Source organism: Mangifera indica, chromosome 14 (genome assembly GCF_011075055.1).
Source record: "Mangifera indica cultivar Alphonso chromosome 14, CATAS_Mindica_2.1, whole genome shotgun sequence".
Lineage (NCBI taxonomy): Eukaryota > Viridiplantae > Streptophyta > Magnoliopsida > Sapindales > Anacardiaceae > Mangifera > Mangifera indica.
In genome coordinates this window covers 3011062-3031707 of record NC_058150.1, presented here as the reverse complement: position 1 = coordinate 3031707, position 20646 = coordinate 3011062, and the positions used below count along the sequence as shown (strand labels likewise).

The 20646-nt window shown below is 33.5% G+C and overlaps 3 protein-coding genes and 1 pseudogene across 5 annotated transcripts; 2 read left to right on the top strand and 2 right to left on the bottom strand.

The window, feature by feature from the left end:
• Position 1: 1 nt before the first annotated feature.
• On the top strand, positions 2 to 5291 carry LOC123196181 (phosphoglucan phosphatase LSF1, chloroplastic). 2 transcript variants are annotated; one of them, XM_044610087.1, is made up of 11 exons: positions 2 to 498; positions 592 to 698; positions 1375 to 1822; positions 1916 to 1984; positions 2536 to 2657; positions 2816 to 3031; positions 3449 to 3554; positions 3786 to 3898; positions 4441 to 4585; positions 4742 to 4865; positions 4999 to 5291. In XM_044610087.1, the coding sequence occupies exons 1-10, from the start codon at positions 196 to 198 to the stop codon at positions 4859 to 4861; spliced, it is 1749 nt and encodes a 582-aa protein (XP_044466022.1). In that variant the 5' UTR covers positions 2 to 195; the 3' UTR covers positions 4862 to 4865; positions 4999 to 5291. The 2 variants fall into 2 exon arrangements, with proteins under 2 accessions (XP_044466022.1, XP_044466021.1); XM_044610086.1 differs by having other exon boundaries at positions 4742 to 5291.
• A 3210-nt stretch (positions 5292 to 8501) lies between these two features.
• Positions 8502 to 10474, top strand: LOC123196534 (annotated as a pseudogene).
• Positions 10475 to 12497: 2023 nt separating this feature from the next.
• Positions 12498 to 13728, bottom strand: LOC123196871 (transcription factor WER-like). The gene is made up of 3 exons (XM_044611016.1): positions 13525 to 13728; positions 13269 to 13398; positions 12498 to 12902 (listed from the first exon to the last, which is right to left on the bottom strand). Exons 1-3 carry the CDS (start codon positions 13661 to 13663, stop codon positions 12530 to 12532), a joined length of 642 nt encoding a protein of 213 aa, XP_044466951.1. The 5' UTR covers positions 13664 to 13728; the 3' UTR covers positions 12498 to 12529.
• Positions 13729 to 14906: 1178 nt separating this feature from the next.
• On the bottom strand, positions 14907 to 19394 carry LOC123195483 (protease Do-like 1, chloroplastic). Of its 2 annotated transcripts, XM_044609203.1 has the most exons (8): positions 18892 to 19392; positions 18666 to 18788; positions 17367 to 17538; positions 16957 to 16994; positions 16655 to 16853; positions 16370 to 16522; positions 16086 to 16220; positions 14907 to 15174 (listed from the first exon to the last, which is right to left on the bottom strand). In XM_044609203.1, exons 1-8 carry the CDS (start codon positions 19317 to 19319, stop codon positions 15097 to 15099), a joined length of 1326 nt encoding a protein of 441 aa, XP_044465138.1. In that variant the 5' UTR covers positions 19320 to 19392; the 3' UTR covers positions 14907 to 15096. The 2 variants fall into 2 exon arrangements, with proteins under 2 accessions (XP_044465138.1, XP_044465139.1); XM_044609204.1 differs by lacking the exon at positions 14907 to 15174 and having other exon boundaries at positions 16151 to 16279; positions 18892 to 19394.
• Positions 19395 to 20646: the final 1252 nt, after the last annotated feature.

Genomic DNA, 20646 nt, shown 5'->3' with positions numbered 1-20646 from the left:
AGCTGTCTTAATTTAAATATCAAATCTAAGATATTTCCACGTGGCACCCCGCCCAGGAACGGGCCCCAAATCACGCCACGTAAGTCACCGGGTTATTACCTCTTACTCTCTGTCTGTGGCTTCACTTCAATCATCCACACATCCACGTACCTACACTCTCTGCGTTTGCTCATTTTCTCAGTCAGTTACTTAACAATGTCGAATCTGCAACTATCCGGTTGCAGAATGGCATCGTTTGTTTCTTTGTTCTATGAAAGAAGCCTCCTGCTCTCGATCAATGGAATTGCGGGGCAGCTTAGCCTTGGACGAAACTGTGCCAAGGATTTCCGATACACTAAGAACAAATTCGTTAGGGTTAACGCAATGTCAAGTAATAAAAACAGCTCTAATTACAAGATGAATTTGAATGAGTACATGGTGACGTTGGAGAAACCTCTCGGTATTCGCTTCGCGGTTTCTGTTGATGGCAAGATCATCGTTCACGCTATCAAAAAAGGGGTAGCTACTTTACTAATTGTGTTTAATCGTGTTCAGTTTGTTCTGGTTGTTGAGATTTTTGCTGACGAAGGATATCTTCGTTGTGTTGTGTAGAGTAATGCGGAGAAATCGAGAATCATAATGGTCGGTGATTCTTTGAAGAAGGCCAGTGATTCATCTGGTGCAAGGTTTATTGAGATAAACGAATTAAGCGATACAGAGTAAGGAGATCTAGATTTTCGGTATTCACTATATAGCTACGCCATTATAAACTTTCACTAAAATCTATAGTTATTTGAAGGAAGTGACAATGTTCTATATCATTAAATTGAGGGAATTGAATTATGATGAGCAGATTAAGCTGAGTGTTTTACATTTTGTTTAATTTATTTCCTTGAATTTGGTTTGAACAACCTTGTCAAGGTGTTAGTTAATATTGTGATGCTATTATGTCCTTTTGATGAACCTGGTCCACCTGGAGTTTACATTGGATTATAGTTTAGATCTTAGATCTCTCTAGTATTTCAGTGAACTATACTCAACTAAATTCTACAGAGTTTATGTCTAGAATTACATCTTACCGCTATAGAATATATACATATGATTTTCTGGCTAATCCAGAAGCAGGATATTGCAAAGAAATTGATTCTCATTCATGGGAACTTGGGTAGCGGTTGTCAGTGGAAACATGCTATTGCATGCATCTAAGTGGGTTTGATATAGATAGCAGACTTAGACTGGGTGGAACAGTGACACACGGCTTTGTGCTTGCTACTTTGTCTTGACCTATCTTATTTTATACTTGCAAACATGTTATTCATTGTCAAACTTTTAGCTGTTGATGATATGATCTGTTTATCAATTTCTTTTTATGTTTTGAGTTTTTGGTTTCTTCAGGAATTTGCTGACAGAGAAGACAGGATCTTTTAGCCTAGTCCTAGAGAGACCTTTCTCTCCTTTTCCAATTCATCAACTGCACGCTGACTTCGATATCTTATTCAATAAAGGTCGGATGGCTGTTGCCACTTGGAATAAAACTATATTGGCATCAAATTTGAGAACAACTTCTGAAGGGAGTGGGAACACTGGGTTTGTCGTGTTTTCTTCTAAGTTTCTCACATCTAAGGGGTGGAAGCTATTGGATCATCAAAATGGACATGTTCAATCTCAGAGGAAATTTCATTCTCCACTCATAAACCAACTTGTTTGTATTTTTTCTGAAGAAGAGTCTGGACATGGAGAATGGGCTCATGGAAGCTTCCCATTGGAGGAGTATATTAAGGCGCTGGATCGTTCTAAAAGTGAGCTATATTATAATCACTCTCTTGGTATGCACTACAGTAAGGTGCGGTTTTTACCTTCTTAATGATCTATAGCACTAAGATGCTGAATAGAATGTTCTCATTTCCTCAATACACATTAGTGTTCATTTTGTTAGATTACAGAGCAAATATATGTGGGGTCATGCCTACAAAAAGAAGCTGATGTAAAAACTTTGTCTGATGCGGTAAGTGTCTTTTTTCCTCTAGTAAGAGAATAAATAATCTTTTTGTAGCACTGATATGTGATCTATATTTTCAGATTCGTGTTTTTATGCAATTTATATTTTGGATAAGCTCTTTCTAACATTGTATAGAATAAGTTATTTTACTGATCAATTTCTAAGCAGAAAATCTGTGGTTAATTGGAAGTATTCCAGACAGAGTACTTGTATCCTGCACCAATGCTTATTCTCTTGTGTTATTCTTCCGCTGGAAGCAATGATCTTTTAAGTAACACCTGTTGTGATTAGTTATTTCAATCTCATTGATGCATCATGTTCATAATATGATTGATGTGTAAAATATTAGTACTCATTTTATTGCTATTGTTGTTTGTTAAAGTTTCTGGTTATATTTCCTTTCATCGTACTTATATTTAACTATATCTGTTGACTGGGTAATTTATGGGAAACAGATTTTTTTTTACTTTTCAGTTGATTGGAATTATTTTGAGTGGGTTTTAGTTTTTCTCCAATTCCATTCCTCACAATTAACAACTAGGAAATTTATTCTTCAGGGGATCACTGCTGTACTTAATTTCCAGAGTGGAACTGAAGCAGAAAATTGGGGGATTGATTGGAAATCTCTCAATGATTCATGTCAAAAATCTGGTATCTTAATGATCAGCTACCCTATAAGGTAAGTATAAATATCTATGCCATAGTTTGAATGTATGATTTATCGCCTTAATGTATGTTATATAAATTACTTAATATATTAAAGTAAATAATTGCTACTAATTTGAGCATGCTGTTTGCCCATGCCAAACATTAAATTTTCCATATGTTCTGTTTCAGGGACTCAGACTCCTTTGATACAAGGAAGAAACTGCCATTGTGTGTGGGGCTCCTGTTACGCTTGTTAAAAAAGAACCACCATGTTTTTGTTACTTGTACGACTGGTTTTGATCGCTCCCCGGCCTGTGTGATTGCATATCTACACTGGATAACTGATACTTCCCTTCATGCTGCTTATAATTTTGTCACTGGATTGCATGAATGCAGACCTGACAGGTTCTTTTTATTAACTCTGTTATAGATGTATATTTTATGGTTCACAATACCAAGGAGGCATAGTTACTTAGATTTTCTAGTAATTTGGCAAAAATATTTGTCTGACCTTAAGTATTGTTTTGTAGGACATGATTGACTAATGGTATCTTTGATTGAATTTATATATTTTATATCAATTGATTAAATCACGGTTTTGCTTAGATTATGTTCCTGTAGCTTCAGGAATCTTTTTCTTTGCTGAAGATTTTCCTACTACAATCAAAAGATTAGTAGCTTAGTTAGACTCAAAGCTCTGCTTTAAAACTTCTTTGACAGAAAACAATGATAATCAGTTATTTGATGATTCAAGAATTCTCTTCAAGTGTTACAAAGGTCTTGGGCAATCAAATTTACAAATATTCCAACTTCTGAGTGTAGACCGGCAATTGCTTGGGCAACATGGGATCTCATAGCTATGGTGGAAAGTGGTGCACATCATGGACCGGCCACACATGCTGTGACGTTTGTGTGGAATGGACAGGAGGTAATTGATAATTCTAGCTGTAACTCACTTCTGTTATTGATATTTGATTACCTTAAAATCATGATCAAACAAAGATGCATTTTTCTCTGTGGATTTTATAGTGAGCTAGAGCCTACTTTAGGAGTAAGTTTCAGTATATTTTGGCTTTAGATCATTTTATCTGCCAAGCTTACATAATTAGAAAATTATTGGTTTTGATGGTTCTTCTTTAACATTGAGCTTGTGTTAAAGGGAGATGATGTACGGTTGGTTGGAGACTTTACTGGAAATTGGAAAGAACCAATTAAAGCAGTCCACAAGGGTGGATCAAGATTTGAAGCTGAGGTTAGACTTGCTCAGGGAAAGTAAGTGTTATGGATTCTCCTTCTTTGCTAATAGATTTTAAAAATTCCCATACTCTCCTGAATCCTGAGAATACTGCTTCATTGACTTCAATATTGATTTTATTTTTGAGCTTCAGATCTCTGATTTTCATTTTCCTAACGTAAATTACTATAGGAGGTTTGAAAAAACCTGAACATTTATTATATACTGAGTCTCCAGTCTAGGTTTTAGATGGAAATCATATATCCAGCTTCATGTGCATCCTGATCTAATTACACCTAGTGAAGAGAATAATCATCTTACTTTGATATAGCACCTTAGCATGTGGCCCCTTTTTCTTTATGAGCTTCTTTTTCTCTCAATTTAAGAATGTAGTTTGTTGTGGTTATTCTCACCTTATATTTGAGGTTTTTATCATCTGTTACTATTCTAATCATGATTTTGGAATTCTGATCTGATGGAACATCGAGCAATTAGCTTTAAGAATATGCATTCTGGATTTTTCATTTTATTTTTGGGTATAATAATCTTTCTAGAATTTCATTTAATTCACTGCCATCAGGTACTATTATAAGTTCATCATTAATGGGGGATGGCGGCATTCAACAAATTCACCAGTAGAAAGAGATGAAAGTGGCAATGTCAACAATGTAATTACAGTTGGTGATATTGCCAGTGTGAGGCCTTCTATGCGAGAACAAATGAAGGTTGGTTTGTGCAATTCAACTACCTGCCCTCTTCACCTCATATGAAGAATTGTTTTTTAAAAACTTAAAATTATGCAGAAAGCAGAAACTATAAGGGGTGGTAAGATTATTGTAAACATTATATTTCCTTTCTGACTTTGAATTCTCCTGTTTCAGGATGCTAATGTCATTAAGGTGATTGAGAGGCCTTTGACAGAAAGTGAGCGCTTTATGCTGGCAAAGGCAGCTCGGTGTATTGCATTCTCTGTCTGTCCAATCAGACTATGTCCCAAGTAGTAGGGTAATTATGCTATCATCATGCTTATCAATCTCATGCCATCTCAGCTTAAAATGCTCAACATTAAACCATAATTCAAAATTGTCAAGATATTCTCATTAAGACTTGAAATCATCTTTGCCAATTCCTTCTTCAGAATAATATTTACAGTGTACGAAAGATGCATCTGACAATCAGCATCGCAGTATAATGCTTTGCCTTCTGTAAACTTTACTTCACATGTTTGTATAGAACTGGAAGTTGAACTATGCCACGAACCCGATTAAGTATAGAGGTAAGTTTGGCAATTGTTGTATTTGCAGTGTGTTGCTGGGTTTTGTTCCCGGTAGAATTTTGTGTTCATGTATTGTTTTGTTGTAAAATTCTTCTTTGACTGGACTCAACGGACAGTAAAAGTGATTAATTCAAGTGAGTTACGAAGACATATCATCAACTTGTCAATCAATTAGGAAGGCGGCTAAAGGTCTTGTTATTTAGAAATAGCTAGAAGAACTTTGCAATATATCACCTATGCATTTACAAGATTTCTTTCTTATCCGATCCATTGTTGGTAGGGGATAACAATCCTATCATATGATACATTTAAAATATAGGCTTATTTTTCTAATGAATGTTTTGATTGTATATTTGTAACTAAGCTACTTCAAATATTTATATTGAAATCTGTCCTGCAAACTACGGATTTCAGTTTGCCGTGTTGACTCTTTAAGAAGCATGTAAATATGTTAAAGGGGTTGGTATGTTAAAGGGGTTGGGTTGACTTATGGTACAGTTCAAATCTCTTTTTTTGGCACGGTCTGTAAAATTGAGTCGTGTCAAGTTGTGGGTCATGTGGGATTGTGTTAAGGGCCTTGGGTAAAAGATCATAGGTTGGTTGGTTCGATACGAAATGATAAAAAATAATAAAATTTATAATAATTAGAAAATTAAAAATATATAAAATGATGGATTAGCGCAAGAAGGCATGGCCTTGGGCTTCCCAATTGCTTTGTTACGTTGCGGGTTGGGTTGGCTTGTAAGAACTGTTCGGGAGTCTGCAGCCACCACAAGAACTATTTAGACCAGCAACAATTCGTAGCCACCACAACTATTTAGCCCGTAATTACAATCGAACAAGTTAAGAATAAATTTCATTATGAACCTTAAACATTTATAAATGATTCTTGACACTTGATCACTTAGGCCAACCTTTGAGTTGTTGACAAAACTCATTTATTAAGTCTTATAATAAATAGTTAAATATTCAGGGCTGCACTGTGATACCAAATTTTTTTTTTTTTCAGAGAGATAGTAACAGTACTTAAATTAAATTATTAGATTGCAAGATCAATTGACGATGTAATCATATGCATTATTTACGAATACGATACACTGTATTCCAATTTACATTTTGTTATTTCTTTTAGAATTGAACAATGATTATTCTACGTATTTTTAATTCCCAGTAACATTACTGGAATTAACAAATTAAGGACAAGGGCAAGGCCATCGCACCACCATCTACCCATCGGCACGCTTAATTAACCTGCAACATAACAGGGCCAGTAAGGAAGTAACTCCCTAACAATTAAGGAACCTTCTTGATGTGTCGTCCAGTAGGTAATTAGAGGAAGCCACCCCGTAACTGAGCACAAATTTAGCAGCCACAAATGATGACAAAATAATGTCGACATTATGTTTTCAACCTTCTCAATCATTCAACAAATGTTTCCTCTGTATAATTATAATTTAAGTCTTTAGTCTTGCAATTTTATGCTTTTGATTGTCATTACTCTAAGAGCCGGAAATATATAGACCTATAAATATGGAGAGTGAAACCAATATTATACAAAATCAATTAATTTGTGTTAAAATTTAATTTATCACACTTATATATAATTTATTCTTTTTACTTTTATTAGATGTGAGACTTTTTTCTTTTATTCTCTAACACCTTTTCTCAAGTGTAATCATCTTAAATTGTTAGATCCGTCGTTTGGTTAAGTCTGTTTTCAGACAAATGTGTTGTTACTTGTATCTAAGAATACTTTAAATTGTTAGGCTTGCTGTCTGACTTATGCTCTGATACTGTGTTAGAAATATATTTGACCTATAAGTGTAGAGATTGAAACTTGTATTACACAAAATTAATTAACTTGTGTTAAAGTCCAATCCACCACACTTATATTAGGCAATTCAGTTTTGCAAAAGCTAGAAAATTAGTACTCTACAATTTAAGTATGCTAGATTTTTCATCTACTTGGAGTGACGTATCTGTTCTGTTCTTCGAAAACTTGATAACTATGGTAAGTGGAGGTGCAATTTCTATTTATTTCGACAATTTCGATCTTAATAGATGTTTAGATTGGTGTATGAATAGTGCATATATACATTTACAAGTTCAAATCAGACCACAAGAATCTTCATATTCAGTTTTAACTACTTGTTTAGAGGCTAGTAAGCATGGAGGAGTACATTCTGGAATACATACATGAATGATATTAGAAGACTGTTATGGCCAAAGCTGTCGAAATCTAAGTTGACAGATGCCTGATAACAGAAGGACGGGAATCTAGGAAACTATCACCAGAGCCTTGTTTTCTCGATAGACCCTTATCTCTAAACTCTGCCAGCTCATTTACACCATTCATTTCGTCAAATAAGATCTGCTTTCACCCCTTTTAATTCTGTCAACTTCATCTCCTTGTTTCTTGGAACGTGGTGCCCCATCTATCAGCATGCATAGCTAGCGATGAGAAGCAGAAGGGTTATTTTCTTTTGGTGAGGTGTAGAAAATGGAAGCAATTATTTTGAATTAAAAATTATCATGAGAATGCATGCAGGAACAGGCAGCTTAATTATAATTAATTGATTATAATGTGATTAAAGTAGGACGAGAATATGATGGAGGCAACTGGTTGCATCTGGGACGTCCAAGCCTCATCTACAGGGATAGAAGGCCTATTTCATTAAGCTTTCGCCTTTAATTGAAAATGACGAATCTAACCGAAGTGTGTTCGTATCGTGTTAGTTTGAGTTTTAAGTTAAAGATTTTTAACTTTAAACCATCCTAAATTAGAATTGTATTAAAAATTTTAATTCTTAATCCAATCTTTTAATATTAAGAATGACTTGATCTAATTCAAAATGATTTAAAATTGTTTATTGTTTTTACTTTTTAATTTTTTTACTAAATTATCATAACCTATTATTAATAAAACACATATATAATTAAAAATTACATGCTAAAACCTTTAAAATACGTCAATAATTTTATTTATTTATTTAATAAAATAAAATATTTAAATAAAAATAAAAATAATATGAGTAATTATGTAATCGATAAAAATTTTAATTACCATTAATATTGCCCTTTAACATTTATATAATTCTTTTCTAGCAAATTCTTCTCGAATAACATTTTTCTAAACATGTAAATTAGTTCAAATTGATTTAAATTATTTTTATATCAACTCTAATATTATGTAATTTAATTTTAAAATACATTTTGTATAAAAATAATCAACCCTAGTACAATTTTTGCGTATCTTATCAAATTAATAGGATATATTGAAATATGGTTAGCTCTACTCTTAATTAAACGGGGGTGTCAGTTGAAATATGGTATAAAAAGCCATGTAATTCTGAAACATCTGCACAATGTCGACGGCTTCAATCAACAGCTGGTGCCTTACCTCTCTTTCCTCCGCTGAATCTTCAGTAAAAAGAGCCACATTACGTCCCTCCATTGTTGCTACCCTCAACTCTTCTCCTTCTCCTCCCAATCTCATCGGAAACCACCCTGTTTTCGCCGCCCCGTCGTCAGTCCGTCTTGGGTACTCTCTCCCTCCCTCTCGTATTTTCATGCATGCATTATAGGTTCAGTTTCATAATGTGACACCACGATATTTGATATTTTTATTAACTAAAGAAGAAATAACGTAAATAATCAAATAAGTAACAGACGGTAGCCAAATTATTAAATGGAGATAATAAAAGCTCTTGGAGACTTCTTGTCTCGTCGTTTTTCAGGTCCCATCCCACGTACTTGTCTTCTTCTCTTATATTCAGTGTATAGTTTCAGTTTATCAATGGAGTTTTATGCATTAATGAGATAAATGATTTATGGGGTGATTTGCGGAAGGAAGATATGGCAAACCAGTCTTACGAGGAGGCCGTCGAAGCTCTCAAGAAACTTCTGACGTAAAAACCACTTTCCACTTAATCATCAAACTTAATTTTCTTATACAACTATTTACGCATGAGAATTTTGACTCATATACATATATTTTGATTTGGGTTATTGTAAAATGCAGCGAGAAGGCAGAGCTGAAACCTGTAGCTGCTGCAAAAGTGTAGGAGATAAGGGCCCAGTTGTCAACTCCATCCCGTACCAAACCAGCCGATGATTTATCTGAGAGGATGAAGGATGGCTTCGTTTTCTTCAAGAGAGAAAAATACGAGTAATTTTCTTCTTTGCATTGAGCAATGAACACGTTGAGTTTTTAAGTATTTAACTGAATTACTCTGTTTTGTTTTACAGGAAAAATCCAGCCTAATCATATCCCAATATAAATTGAAAATTTTCTTTAAATTTTTGGAAGTGGGTATTAATTTTTTGAATGAAAAACCAAGTGCAGTATATGATAATTGCATGCGCAGACTCGGGGGTTTGCCCATCACACGTGTTGGATATTCAGCCAGGGGAGGCTTTTGTAGTCCGTAATTTTGCTAATATTGTCGCACCATCTGACCAGGTTCTTCTCATTATTTATTTTAATTTGCTTCACTCTGTTCAATTCATTTCTCCATTCAAATGAATCATTTTGTGTCTGTTTAATCAGAGTAAATACGCTGGAGTTGGATCCGCCATTGAATATGCAGTTCAGCATCTCAAAGTAAATTCTCTACGCTTTCACCTAATCTTCTCTGGGTCCGGATTTGTAACTCAAAAGTCAAAAGTGTTAATTTCTCTCTCGCAGGTGTCCACCATCGTTGTCATTGGACAGAGCGCCTGTGGTGGAATCAACGCACTCTTGTCTTTCCCATTTGATGGAAATAATTACTCAACGTAAGCTCCTCTCTTTCAAATAACCTAATTTTCTAATCGTTGCTTTGGGCATCAATTCAACTGGTTGATTAATAATGCAGTGATTTCATCGAAGAATGGGTCAAAATTGGTTTACCTGCCTAGAAGAAGGTGTTATAAGAGCATGGGGATTTAGATTTCGTAGGAAAATGTTCATACTGTGAAAGGGTATAAAAATTCTTGCACTCATAAATTTCCCTTTACATTGATTTGTTTTGTATATTATACCCTTCTGTGAAAATTGTAAATATTGCAGGAGGCCGTGAATATGTCCCTTGGAAATCTGCTAACCTATCCATTTGTAAGAGAAGGCTTGGTGAAGAAAACACTTTCACTCAAGGGTGGTAACTATGATTTTGTTAAAGGAAGTTTTGAGCTTTGGGGACTTGACTTTGGCCTTTCTCCATCACTCTCTGTATGAACATCAAACATTTATCAGTCACGCCATCTCTGCCTCTTTTCATGTTTCCTCCTGTAATTTCCCTTGCATGCTTTCATGAATAAATGTATATATTTGGAGTGTATCATAGTCTTGTTTTACTAATGAAAAAAATTATGAGTACAAACAAATTAGCTAAGAGGGTAATTTATGATTGAATGATTTGATTATTTATTTTTCTTGTAATTTAAAATTACATAATTAAATACTGTTATTTTACTTTATATAAATAATTTTTTACTATTTATTTAAATATATAATATTACTTTATAATAATATATGAACGTTTAAACTTTCTTTTAACTTTTTCTCTGGAACTATTTGTCGGTACAATAATTGGCTGTATTCGCTACTGCATTTTTCTTCTGTTTTTTTCTTTTTTAGGTTAAAGATGTGGCCACAAGACTCCATCGGAAGCTCTAGGGACAAAAATAGAAGTCCTCAGACTCATCACTTCAAAGATGAGGCTTTTTTTTTTCCCTTAATTTTATGAGCAATACTATGTGTACCTACTTTGGATACATAAATATATACACACTCATATGTATTATCATATAATTGGTTATTGTTTTATTCTTAATTCAAAATCATCTAATCACATGATGACATATATAAATGTGTATATATTTGTGTACCCAAAGTAGGTACACATAGTTTTATTGTAATTTTATTATAAAGAAAGTTAGGTTGTATGAAAGTATAAATTTATTTATACAAATTGAATTAACTTATTTATATAAACTAAATTGATAATAGTTAATTGAGTAATTTTAAAATAAGAAAAAAATAAATAATTACACATCACTTAATAATAAGTTATTATATCATACGTAATGTATAATTTTATTCGGAAAAAAAAAGTAGAAAAAGTATAAAAAAAAGAAAAAGAAAGTTGACAACATTTACATTCTACCATCCCCTACTTCACATGCAACTCAACAATGGAGAGAAACCTGTATCGTATGGCATACCCTTCGTCAGGTAAGACAATAATGTGCACAGTTGAGGATGCGGAGTTTTTCTGCAACATAAAGTGTCAGAGCAATTGATTACCTTTAATCTGTATTCATGAATGAACACCCATTTTTTACTACTCAAAGTAGAATGATATTTCAGCAACTCACATATATATCATTTATGTATCATTCAATGTGGCCTGCGACCTCTGTTTTGATCGTTCAAGTCCCTCAGCCTGAGGATGAAGGAACCATTTAACAGAAAAGGAAATCATGTGGACCTGACTGATAAATTTTACCCATTAGTCGCAGTTCTTCCTTTGTGAGCCTGTCCTTCCATGGCGTCTCAACTGGATCAAGTACTAGCAGAGCATAAAGTCAATATATAAACTTTCAATCTAGTAATGTTTTACAGTATAATTTTGATAAGGGATCATGATCAAAGTCTTATTAGTTTCATATTTAGTATCAATTTTTTACAATATATTCTGTTCAAAATGTGGAGAACAATGGCTTTAAATGATTTGATGCTCCGTCCTAAAGTGGCCAGTTAATTTGACTGGAATGGGAAAGAGATAAGTAAGTCGAATACCTTAATTTTTTTGTTAGTTAAAAAAATAATAAAATATTTATTAAGTATCATATATATTTATAATAATTTTAAATTTTTATAAATAATATAATATATAAAAATTTAAAAAATATATAAAAGAGAAAGTGAATCAAAAATATATTTATCTTTATCTTCCCTTATCTGATTATAAGAATTTTAATTATTTTTGTTTATGTTCCAGACTACGAAGATTTTGGCCACCCCGTTCTTGTCCTTGCCCTTGTATTTATCCAAAAATCCCCTACCTAAATGGGGAGGGATAGGCCAAAGATCCTGTTTCATAGACTAAATTGTCTTATCTAGAATGAGATTGCATGAGTGCGTTTGCGTCCGTAGAAGAGAGGCCATCGAAACTTAAACCTTATCTGGGGTTTTTACATTACCTGATATTTCCATTATTATTTCTCATCCCTGCTACAAGTGGCTTACAGCTATGGGACTCTGCATTTTGCATTAAAACTCTTTGTCCCCATAGCGTTGAGGAAACTTTGAATTAACTTCCTTTTTCACGTGAAATCAAATAAAAAAAAAAGAAAAGAAAAGAAAATAGAAACAGTTCTGTTCTGAATCATTAATAGATTGGATTAAAAATCAACTTAAAGAACAACCATCCATAAACTCCAGCATGGTTAGGGTACCTACAAAATCTAACTCATCTGCAGCATTCCATAAAGAGTTGACAAAGCTTTCATCACTCATGAATTCTTGTATTTCTGAGACATTTCTCAGGCCTTTCTGGGTGGCGTTTTCCACTGAAATTTCGGTGGCTGCACTTGCATTGGTACAAGAACTTGTTCCTCTGCAACTTTTTGATGCTTCTTCTTTCTGGGGTTTTGCTAAGCTAGAATCACCATTTCTGTTTCTTTTCTCTTTGAATCCAAGCTTTTTCCTCAAATGAGTATTCCAATAATTTTTCACTTGATTGTCAGTTCTTCCTGGCACTCTTTTGGCAATCAAGGACCACCTAAAATGAAACCAACTTCTGAATATTACCAAGAAATATATATATAAATAGATGCAACCACCTTGACAGTGATCATTTATTTGTTCTGTAACGATTCATAATGATGAAGAAATTGTTCCAACCAGAAGTGAAAGGCCAAAAGAAGGATGAAAAATCAAAGAAAAGGTCAGAAATAACACAAATCATTCTTGTTGTTCCATGTTTCAAAGTTGAGGAACAATACTGACCATGTACATTCAATTATTTTTCTTTCCAGTAATTAAATACTCTGTGAAATTTATTAATTCCTCAAAAAAAAGGGTGACTGAAATAAACATGAAAGCCCTCTTCTTCAAAGTAAGCAAAAGAAAACAGAAGTAAAAGAACCTGTTTCCGAGGAGCTTATGGAGTCTAATGATAAGATCTTCTTCTTCCTCAGTAAATTTGCCTCGTTTCACATTTGGGCTCAGGTAGTTCATCCACCTTAGCCTGCAACTCTTCCCACATCTCTTCAAACCTTTATACATAACATTAAGAACAAAAAAACAGGTAGCCATTGAACAGTATAATTATCTTCAACACTGAAAGTCAAAGGCAAACAGATAAAGAGAAGAAATGAAATAGTAGTAATTAAATTGATTACCTGTTTTTTTGGCAATACGATTCCACTGCCCTTTTCCATGCAGTTTTACATAATCCATGAGTATCTTGTCTTCTTCTACCGTCCATAAACCTTTCTTATATTGGTTCTCATCGCCTTCCATTGGCTTCGCCTTCCTCATTTTGGTCGACTTGCTCCTTTTGGAGAGAGAGAGAGAGAGACAAATTTATTTAAGTATGCACACAAATAATACTATTCAGTACTATTTTATTTATATATATATATATATATATATTATCATAAGGTAAATAAATATTATTTTATTTTAATTTAAAATTATTTAATTATTTAATATTATATAATGAATATATATCTGTATATTTATTTATGTATAAGTGTTGTTGAACTTGTAATACATCACTCTACTATAGTCAGACTTGGCACGCATCACGATAAAAAAGCCTATTTTTAAGATTTATTCATCAAATTACATTCCAAAAAAAAATTTAAAAGTCTCCTCCATTTTCTTTTCCAAACATTGTTTTTAATATCTGACATTGATTTATTTCGTATGAAGAAATTAAATGGTGTTTAATATGAAGGAATAATTGTGGGTACTTCCATCAACAACACCAACTCTCTGACAATTTTGCCTTATTCACCTAATCACTATCTTTATTAAGAAACGTTTTTTTCACCCACACTATTCAGTATTTATACAACTTTATCAATGAGCCTGCGGCATTGTTTGACTTGCTTGTAAGATACCTTTCGTAAAAGAATTGGTTTTCTACTAGGGGTGAATTTTGAGGGTTAAAAAAATCCTCCACCCTTGGGTAGAAAGAGAACAATACCTTGAGTAGTGGAGTTGAGCCAATCTATAATAAACAGCGGCATTGAATATCGCCCTCACGAACTGGCAGTGAGGCCCTGAATATATATCACCGATCAATAAAGATTGATTCAAATTAAATTTATTCAAACTCAAACTTGATTCAAATAAATCTAAAAGAAATTTAATTTAAATAAGCTCTAATTTGAGCATAAAAATTTAATATTTTTTAATTCAAACTTAAGCTTTAATGATATTCGATTAGTTAAACTTGCAAATCTAAAATAATTAACAAAAAAACGATATTATTTTAATTAATATATATTATAATAATGTTATTTTAGTATCAAACTTTAAGCTTGATTTAGGTTTGACCATTTTAAAACAAGCCAAACTCGAATACAAATCCAACCATATATTCAATACTCCTGCTCTTTCTTTTCTGTATTTTTTAGCCCCTCTCTGTCTCTCACATATTTAAACCATAATTAATGGACAGTCTACGACTCTGCCACAAGGTCAAAAATGGCTGGCCATCCACTATATATTCACAAAGTGGGCAAATGATCTCAGAATTAATGCTTTTTCTAAATGGCAGATGAAATTTAAGCCCTAGTCATATTCCGGAAGCCGAGAATGTTACACACAATTTTGATTGGTCGATGTAGTAGAAACTTGAATATGAAAGATGATACAGTTTCTGAGATATGTACAAGACCCTTATATAAGGAGTAGCACAAAAATAATGGCATCTTATCAGACATGCACAACACCTCTACATACTAAGACTCATCAGGCTTTGGTTCAAGCGTTACAGGAATCTTCTCCATATGATCGCCACGCAACACCTCTACAGTCACCTGGATATCAAAAAATGAAATGAGTTAGCTATAAATTACAGAACCTGACGACTGGAGTTTCAATGTCGATATGAAAAGGAAGTTTATCAATGTAGCCACTCAAAAATAGTGCAGTGGATTTTCTACAATGGTTTATATGTGGGTTCATATATAATTTTGATAAGCCATTCAAACTAGAGTTATCAGATACCATTTACAAGAGATCGCTTGTAATACATATTGGGATTTTAGAGGGCAAAGTTTGGAGATTGCAATATACAATGAAAATGCTACCACAGAATCCAAACATGATAGTATAAGTTAATCTAATCCTGAATTGATGAAAATTGGAGTACATCCCTCACGTTTTCAACTCACTAGCATGATGTACAGGACAGGTTTGTGTGTCAAAGCAATGGCAGAGCTGCATACAATGTACCCCAAATGTAAAACCCCTTCATCCCCCTTTGATCACTGATGTTAAATTTCTGCCTCTTGGTCACCCTAAAATCAAAATTCTAATTCCATCCAGCGGTGCATGTTTGAGCTAAGTTAGTACTAAAATCTGACCATTTGTTTGTAATGACAGATGTTCTAAGGGTCTATCAGATCAGTGACATCACGACTATGCTGAATCACTAGCCATGGCGTTATGAATTTTGACACACAAATACACAGATCTACATGACATAAATCCCACTGTTTCTGATAATATCATTTCACAGGAAAACTTGTCAATATTTTGAAAGAACTGTTCCCACAGAAAAGTATCCAATTGTATCACTTACCATAAACACATAACACTACAATTCTATTTCTTATTGAAACGGAAAAATTCTGATATGAATTTACAGAAAACAATCTCAGACAATCTTGGGCTCCCACAAGAAAGAAAGGTGGCATGGGCTCGGTAAAAAAGAATCACACCGTACCTTATCACCTACTTTACATTGGTCAAGAATTCTGTATAAGTCACTGCCATTTGTGATCTTTTTTCCATTCACAGATGTTATGATGTCACCCAATATGAGTCTACCATAGGCATCGCGTTTGGTTGGTAGTAGACCCTGCACAACAAAATTGATCAACTTACCTAAAAGGAAGCGCCAAACCTTCAATCTTCTGACTTTAAAATTAAGAAAAAAATGCGAAGTTCAAATATTAATAGAATATAATATTAGTTTTATATTGTCAACGAGAAAAAAAACATACATACCGCTTTCCCAGCTGGACCATTTGCTGGAGCATCTAAGACAAGCACCCCACTTACGCCTAACTGCTCCACGGACTGATCAGGTGCAAACTTAATCCCTAAAATAGGTCTTGTTATCCTCCCATACTTCACTAGCTGGTCAACAATGCCATTCACCTGAAAACATATAAATCAAGATAAAATTTTAAGCATAAGAAAAAAGAGTTATGCATCCTAGTTTAATAAATATGGCACACAACAAAGTTTCCCTTACCAAAATTTAAAGGCAATGTGTAAACAATAACTTACGGTGTCAACAGGAATAGAAAATCCAACGCCAGAGGATGCACCAGATGGAGAATAAATAGCTGTATTTATTCCAATAAGGCTTCCTGAACTATCAAGGAGTGGGCCTCCACTATTACCAGGGTTAATGGCAGCGTCTGTCTGTATAACATCCTGAATGGGACGGCCAGTAGCAGCAGAACTAATTTCTCGGCGAAGCCCACTACAGTAGACATAAAAGAACATGTTAACAAATCACATGCAGCTAGGCTATAATGTTGCCAATCGTACAAGCACTAAAAAAATAAATATTACTTTACTTTTACCTGATCACGCCAGTTGTTAGGGTGTGGTCAAGTCCAAACTGCAAGAGCATAAATATAAATTTAGAATCTTACTGTCAAATAAGAGAATGTAATGAAACTTGCCAAGCAAGTTCAGTAACTTGGATGAAATGAAAAAGTTCTCACATGAAATGCTAAAATTTTGATCAGGTACTTGGATGATAAGCAAAATTCATAATTAGGTATGTAGATTGCAACTTGATGAAAACCAGATCTTCATACTAAATAAAGCACAATTGATAATCGAAAAATCTAGGAAAAAAATCCATGCATGCATTAAAAAAAAGCACATTCAAAATGTGTAGTCTAACAATTAACAGAAAATTAAAAGAAACAAACCAACCATGCAATCATCTTAAACATTGGCAAATATAATATAAAAGATTACTTACAGGGTTGCCAATAGCATATACTTTCTGACCAACAAGCAAGTCTGCAGAGACACCAATAGGTATTGGTCTTAGTTTGTCTTTGGGTGCCTCAATACGCAAGACAGCAACATCTTTGTCTTGATCAAATCCAACAACTTGTGCATCATAAGTTGACTGATCAGCGAGAGTGACCCTGTACATCCACTAGCGCAAATTTAAATGCCAACTGTAAGGACATACTAGAATCTACTGTCAAACTAGAAATTAGCTCACATGTTTGGCTGCCAAGAGATTCATGCATCATGACATTGAGCGCCAATCATATGAAAAGTAAAGGGACAGAAACTGTCTATTACTATGACTATATAAACAATAAATACACGAAGCCCCTTTTTTTTAGTGGATATATACTCAATGTTTTTTTGCACTTTTTTCAGCCGAAGACTTTTGCTATTACATTGTACAATACCCCGGATGATATTTCAAATGTGTGGTCATGGATAATAGACATAACTTATAACTAAGGTTACAATCCACAAAACCAAAGATGAGAACCAATGCAAAAATTACTGAACTAATTTCTTCATTTAACCTCAAACCTCTAAGATTTGTATATCTGGTGAAGTGATAAGCATAAATTGATTTATTATTTCATGAACTCATAGACGCATCCAAAATCTGAAAAATGAAATAATTTAAGGGATAAGTTGTGCCTGTATTAATGGGACTATATTCTGGTACCAGCAACAACATAACATGTTTTTGGTTTTGTAAAAAGTGATAATTGCAACTTGAAATGTCATAAACACTAGGAAAATTTACATAAACTTATCATAAAATATGCAGGTACAAATAGATGTTGTACATGTACTATATCTATGACCCTCAGTACCATCAAAACCATGTAGGGATAACAATACCAGGGTATCAGATTTGATCCTTGGTTAAACTTATCCAAGACCTAATATATATACAACCTCCTCTTGCATGTACATCCCATAATTTGATGTTTTCTGGGAGGAAGTCACTAAGGGCTGAGTGGGGGTATGACCATGGAAAATTCTGTTAGTCCCCTCATATTTTGTTTTCAAAAATACAAACACAATTTTTTATTGTGCAGAAGTAGTCTCAGTGCAAATCCCACCACTTCATAATTTTTTTTCTCTCTCAAACCACAGATATATTTCAAGCATACTCTTTTTTCTCTTCTAATTAAATGTATTTAACAATAATAATTAGTTCAAGTTCAAAGCAACCTAGGCACGGCAGTAGCAAGACTAAAATGAATGAAATAAATAACAAGAGAGGAGGTAAACTAACTTGAGATCAGAAGCGCCACGAATCACATGATAATTGGTCACAATGTGACCATCTTTATCCCAAACAAAACCCGATCCAGATCCTTGTGGGACCTCCAACACATCCAACGTAAAGACATCCTGCCTGTGTGATTATAGAAATTAGCAGAAATTAAAAATAATGACAAAACAAATTTCACCATATAACACAATTAAAATCAATACAGGATCCAATAATTGGTAAATACCTTGCAGCGAGGTTGGTAATATAAACAACAGAAGGAGTATTCTCTTGGAAGAGACGAACAGTGGCAAGCTCATCGGTCTGAAGTTTACGAGGCGGAGTGACGACGAAAGCCGAGGCAGAATCGACGTTGGTAAGGAGAAGCGAAAAGGACAAAACAACAGAAGTACAGGAGATAAAGAAGGACTCTAGAGATGAAGAGAGAAAGGACTTTTCGCTAAACAGGAGTTTAGAGTAAGTGGAAGTAGAGTTAGAGTTAGAGAGGGAGCTGTTGAAAATGAAAGAAGATTTGGTGCGATTTTTGTTGTAAAGAGAAAAGGATTTGGAGAGATAAAAAGAAGTGTTAACTGGTGGTGGTAGCCTGTTTGGAGAGCAAGAAAATGGAGCAGGATTGGAAAGGAAAATTGTGGAAATAAATGAATAAGGAGCCATTTTCAGGCTTGGTTTGAAGAGTTAGTTAGTTGTAGTTTGTATTCTTTTTATCCGTGAGGAGTTCGTTTCTATTGGTGAAATGAAAATGTGGTGCTGCTGGATGATGATAGAATAGAACCTTCTAATATTTACATTGACGTCTACCCTACTTAAAATTTTATTTAATCTTTCAATATCATGTTTTTATCTTTTGTATTATTACCTGGTAATACAAGAGTCTGGATCTTAATATGACCTGTCTCAAATCTGAACCCCTTAGACTAGACATGTCAATCGGATCGGGTCAAATGGAGCTTCGGTTTGAAACACAAAAAACAGTTTGACCGTGATAAAATCTGGTCTGATACTGTAGAGTACCGGGCCAAGCCCATAGGTCTATTGGACTGAATTTAAGATTTTAATATTAAGCCCATTGGTTTGATACTATTTATAAAATAAATTTTTTTCTTATTTTTTTTTGGGTGACATAAGCAAAAGGCAGCAGATACAGAAAATTTGCTTCTACTGCCTTGCGTTAGAAGCAGAGCAGAAGGGCAGATTGGCCCTGCATAATTTTTTTTTTAATTTATTTAAATAAATCTATTTTATCTTCCTTTATTTTCACTTTTATTTATAAATCTTTTAATCTTTCAATTTCAATTATTTTTATTATATTTTCAATCTTACCTTCTCTCATTAACTCTCTTTCGAAAAATATCTAAATTCGTAAATAATAATTCTTTATATTTATAATTTTATTTTTATTTTTATTTTATTATTACAAAATATTTAAATTCATAAATAATAATTATTTATTTTTGAAGAATTCAGAAATTTAAACATAAAAGATGAGTAGATAAATGTTATTTAGTAGATATATTTTATTTATGTTTTGTAATTTATACCATATGTAAATTAATATATTTGTATTATGTTATCAATTTATAATATTTTTCATCATATAACTACGGTATTCCTCTGCCACAAGTGAGAGATTATAAATAAAATTTCGAGATACTGTTATCGGTTTTAATAATTAAAAAAAATTTATATTAAAAAATTGATTAAATGGGCCGGGTTTTAGACCTTTATATTTCAATGGGCCAGCCCGAAAGCCCATTACTGTTTGGGTTTTGGGCCAGACCCGGCCCGGCCTGACGCATTGACATCTCTACCTTAGACTATTTGAAAATTCTACATTTAGTAGAATCTGATTTTAATATGAATTAGCTTGAATCCAAACCCTTTTAAAAGAGACTATTTGAAAATTTCACACTTACTCAATCTAGCTATTTGAGTTTTTCAAGTAACTTGAATCTCTGTATTTGGATTTGAACCTGTGTAGCCC

Excerpts from the sequence above, each read along its gene's own strand:
- LOC123195483 (XM_044609203.1), bottom strand. The coding sequence starts at position 19,319 with ATGGCTCCTTATTCATTTATTTCCACAATTTTCCTTTCCAATCCTGCT. Across the intron at positions 18,789-18,891 it reads ATTACCAACCTCGCTGCAAG|GCAGGATGTCTTTACGTTGG; the intron begins GTATTTACCAAT and ends ATAATCACACAG. Across the intron at positions 15,175-16,085 it reads AATGTAAAGTAGGTGATAAG|GTGACTGTAGAGGTGTTGCG; the intron begins GTACGGTGTGAT and ends TTTGATATCCAG.
- LOC123196871 (XM_044611016.1), bottom strand. The coding sequence starts at position 13,663 with ATGAGGAAGGCGAAGCCAATGGAAGGCGATGAGAACCAATATAAGAAA. Across the intron at positions 13,399-13,524 it reads TCGTATTGCCAAAAAAACAG|GTTTGAAGAGATGTGGGAAG; the intron begins GTAATCAATTTA and ends TTATGTATAAAG. Across the intron at positions 12,903-13,268 it reads CATAAGCTCCTCGGAAACAG|GTGGTCCTTGATTGCCAAAA; the intron begins GTTCTTTTACTT and ends GTTTCATTTTAG.
- LOC123196181 (XM_044610087.1), top strand. The coding sequence starts at position 196 with ATGTCGAATCTGCAACTATCCGGTTGCAGAATGGCATCGTTTGTTTCT. Across the intron at positions 1,985-2,535 it reads TAAAAACTTTGTCTGATGCG|GGGATCACTGCTGTACTTAA; the intron begins GTAAGTGTCTTT and ends TTTATTCTTCAG. Across the intron at positions 3,032-3,448 it reads CATGAATGCAGACCTGACAG|ACCGGCAATTGCTTGGGCAA; the intron begins GTTCTTTTTATT and ends TTCTGAGTGTAG.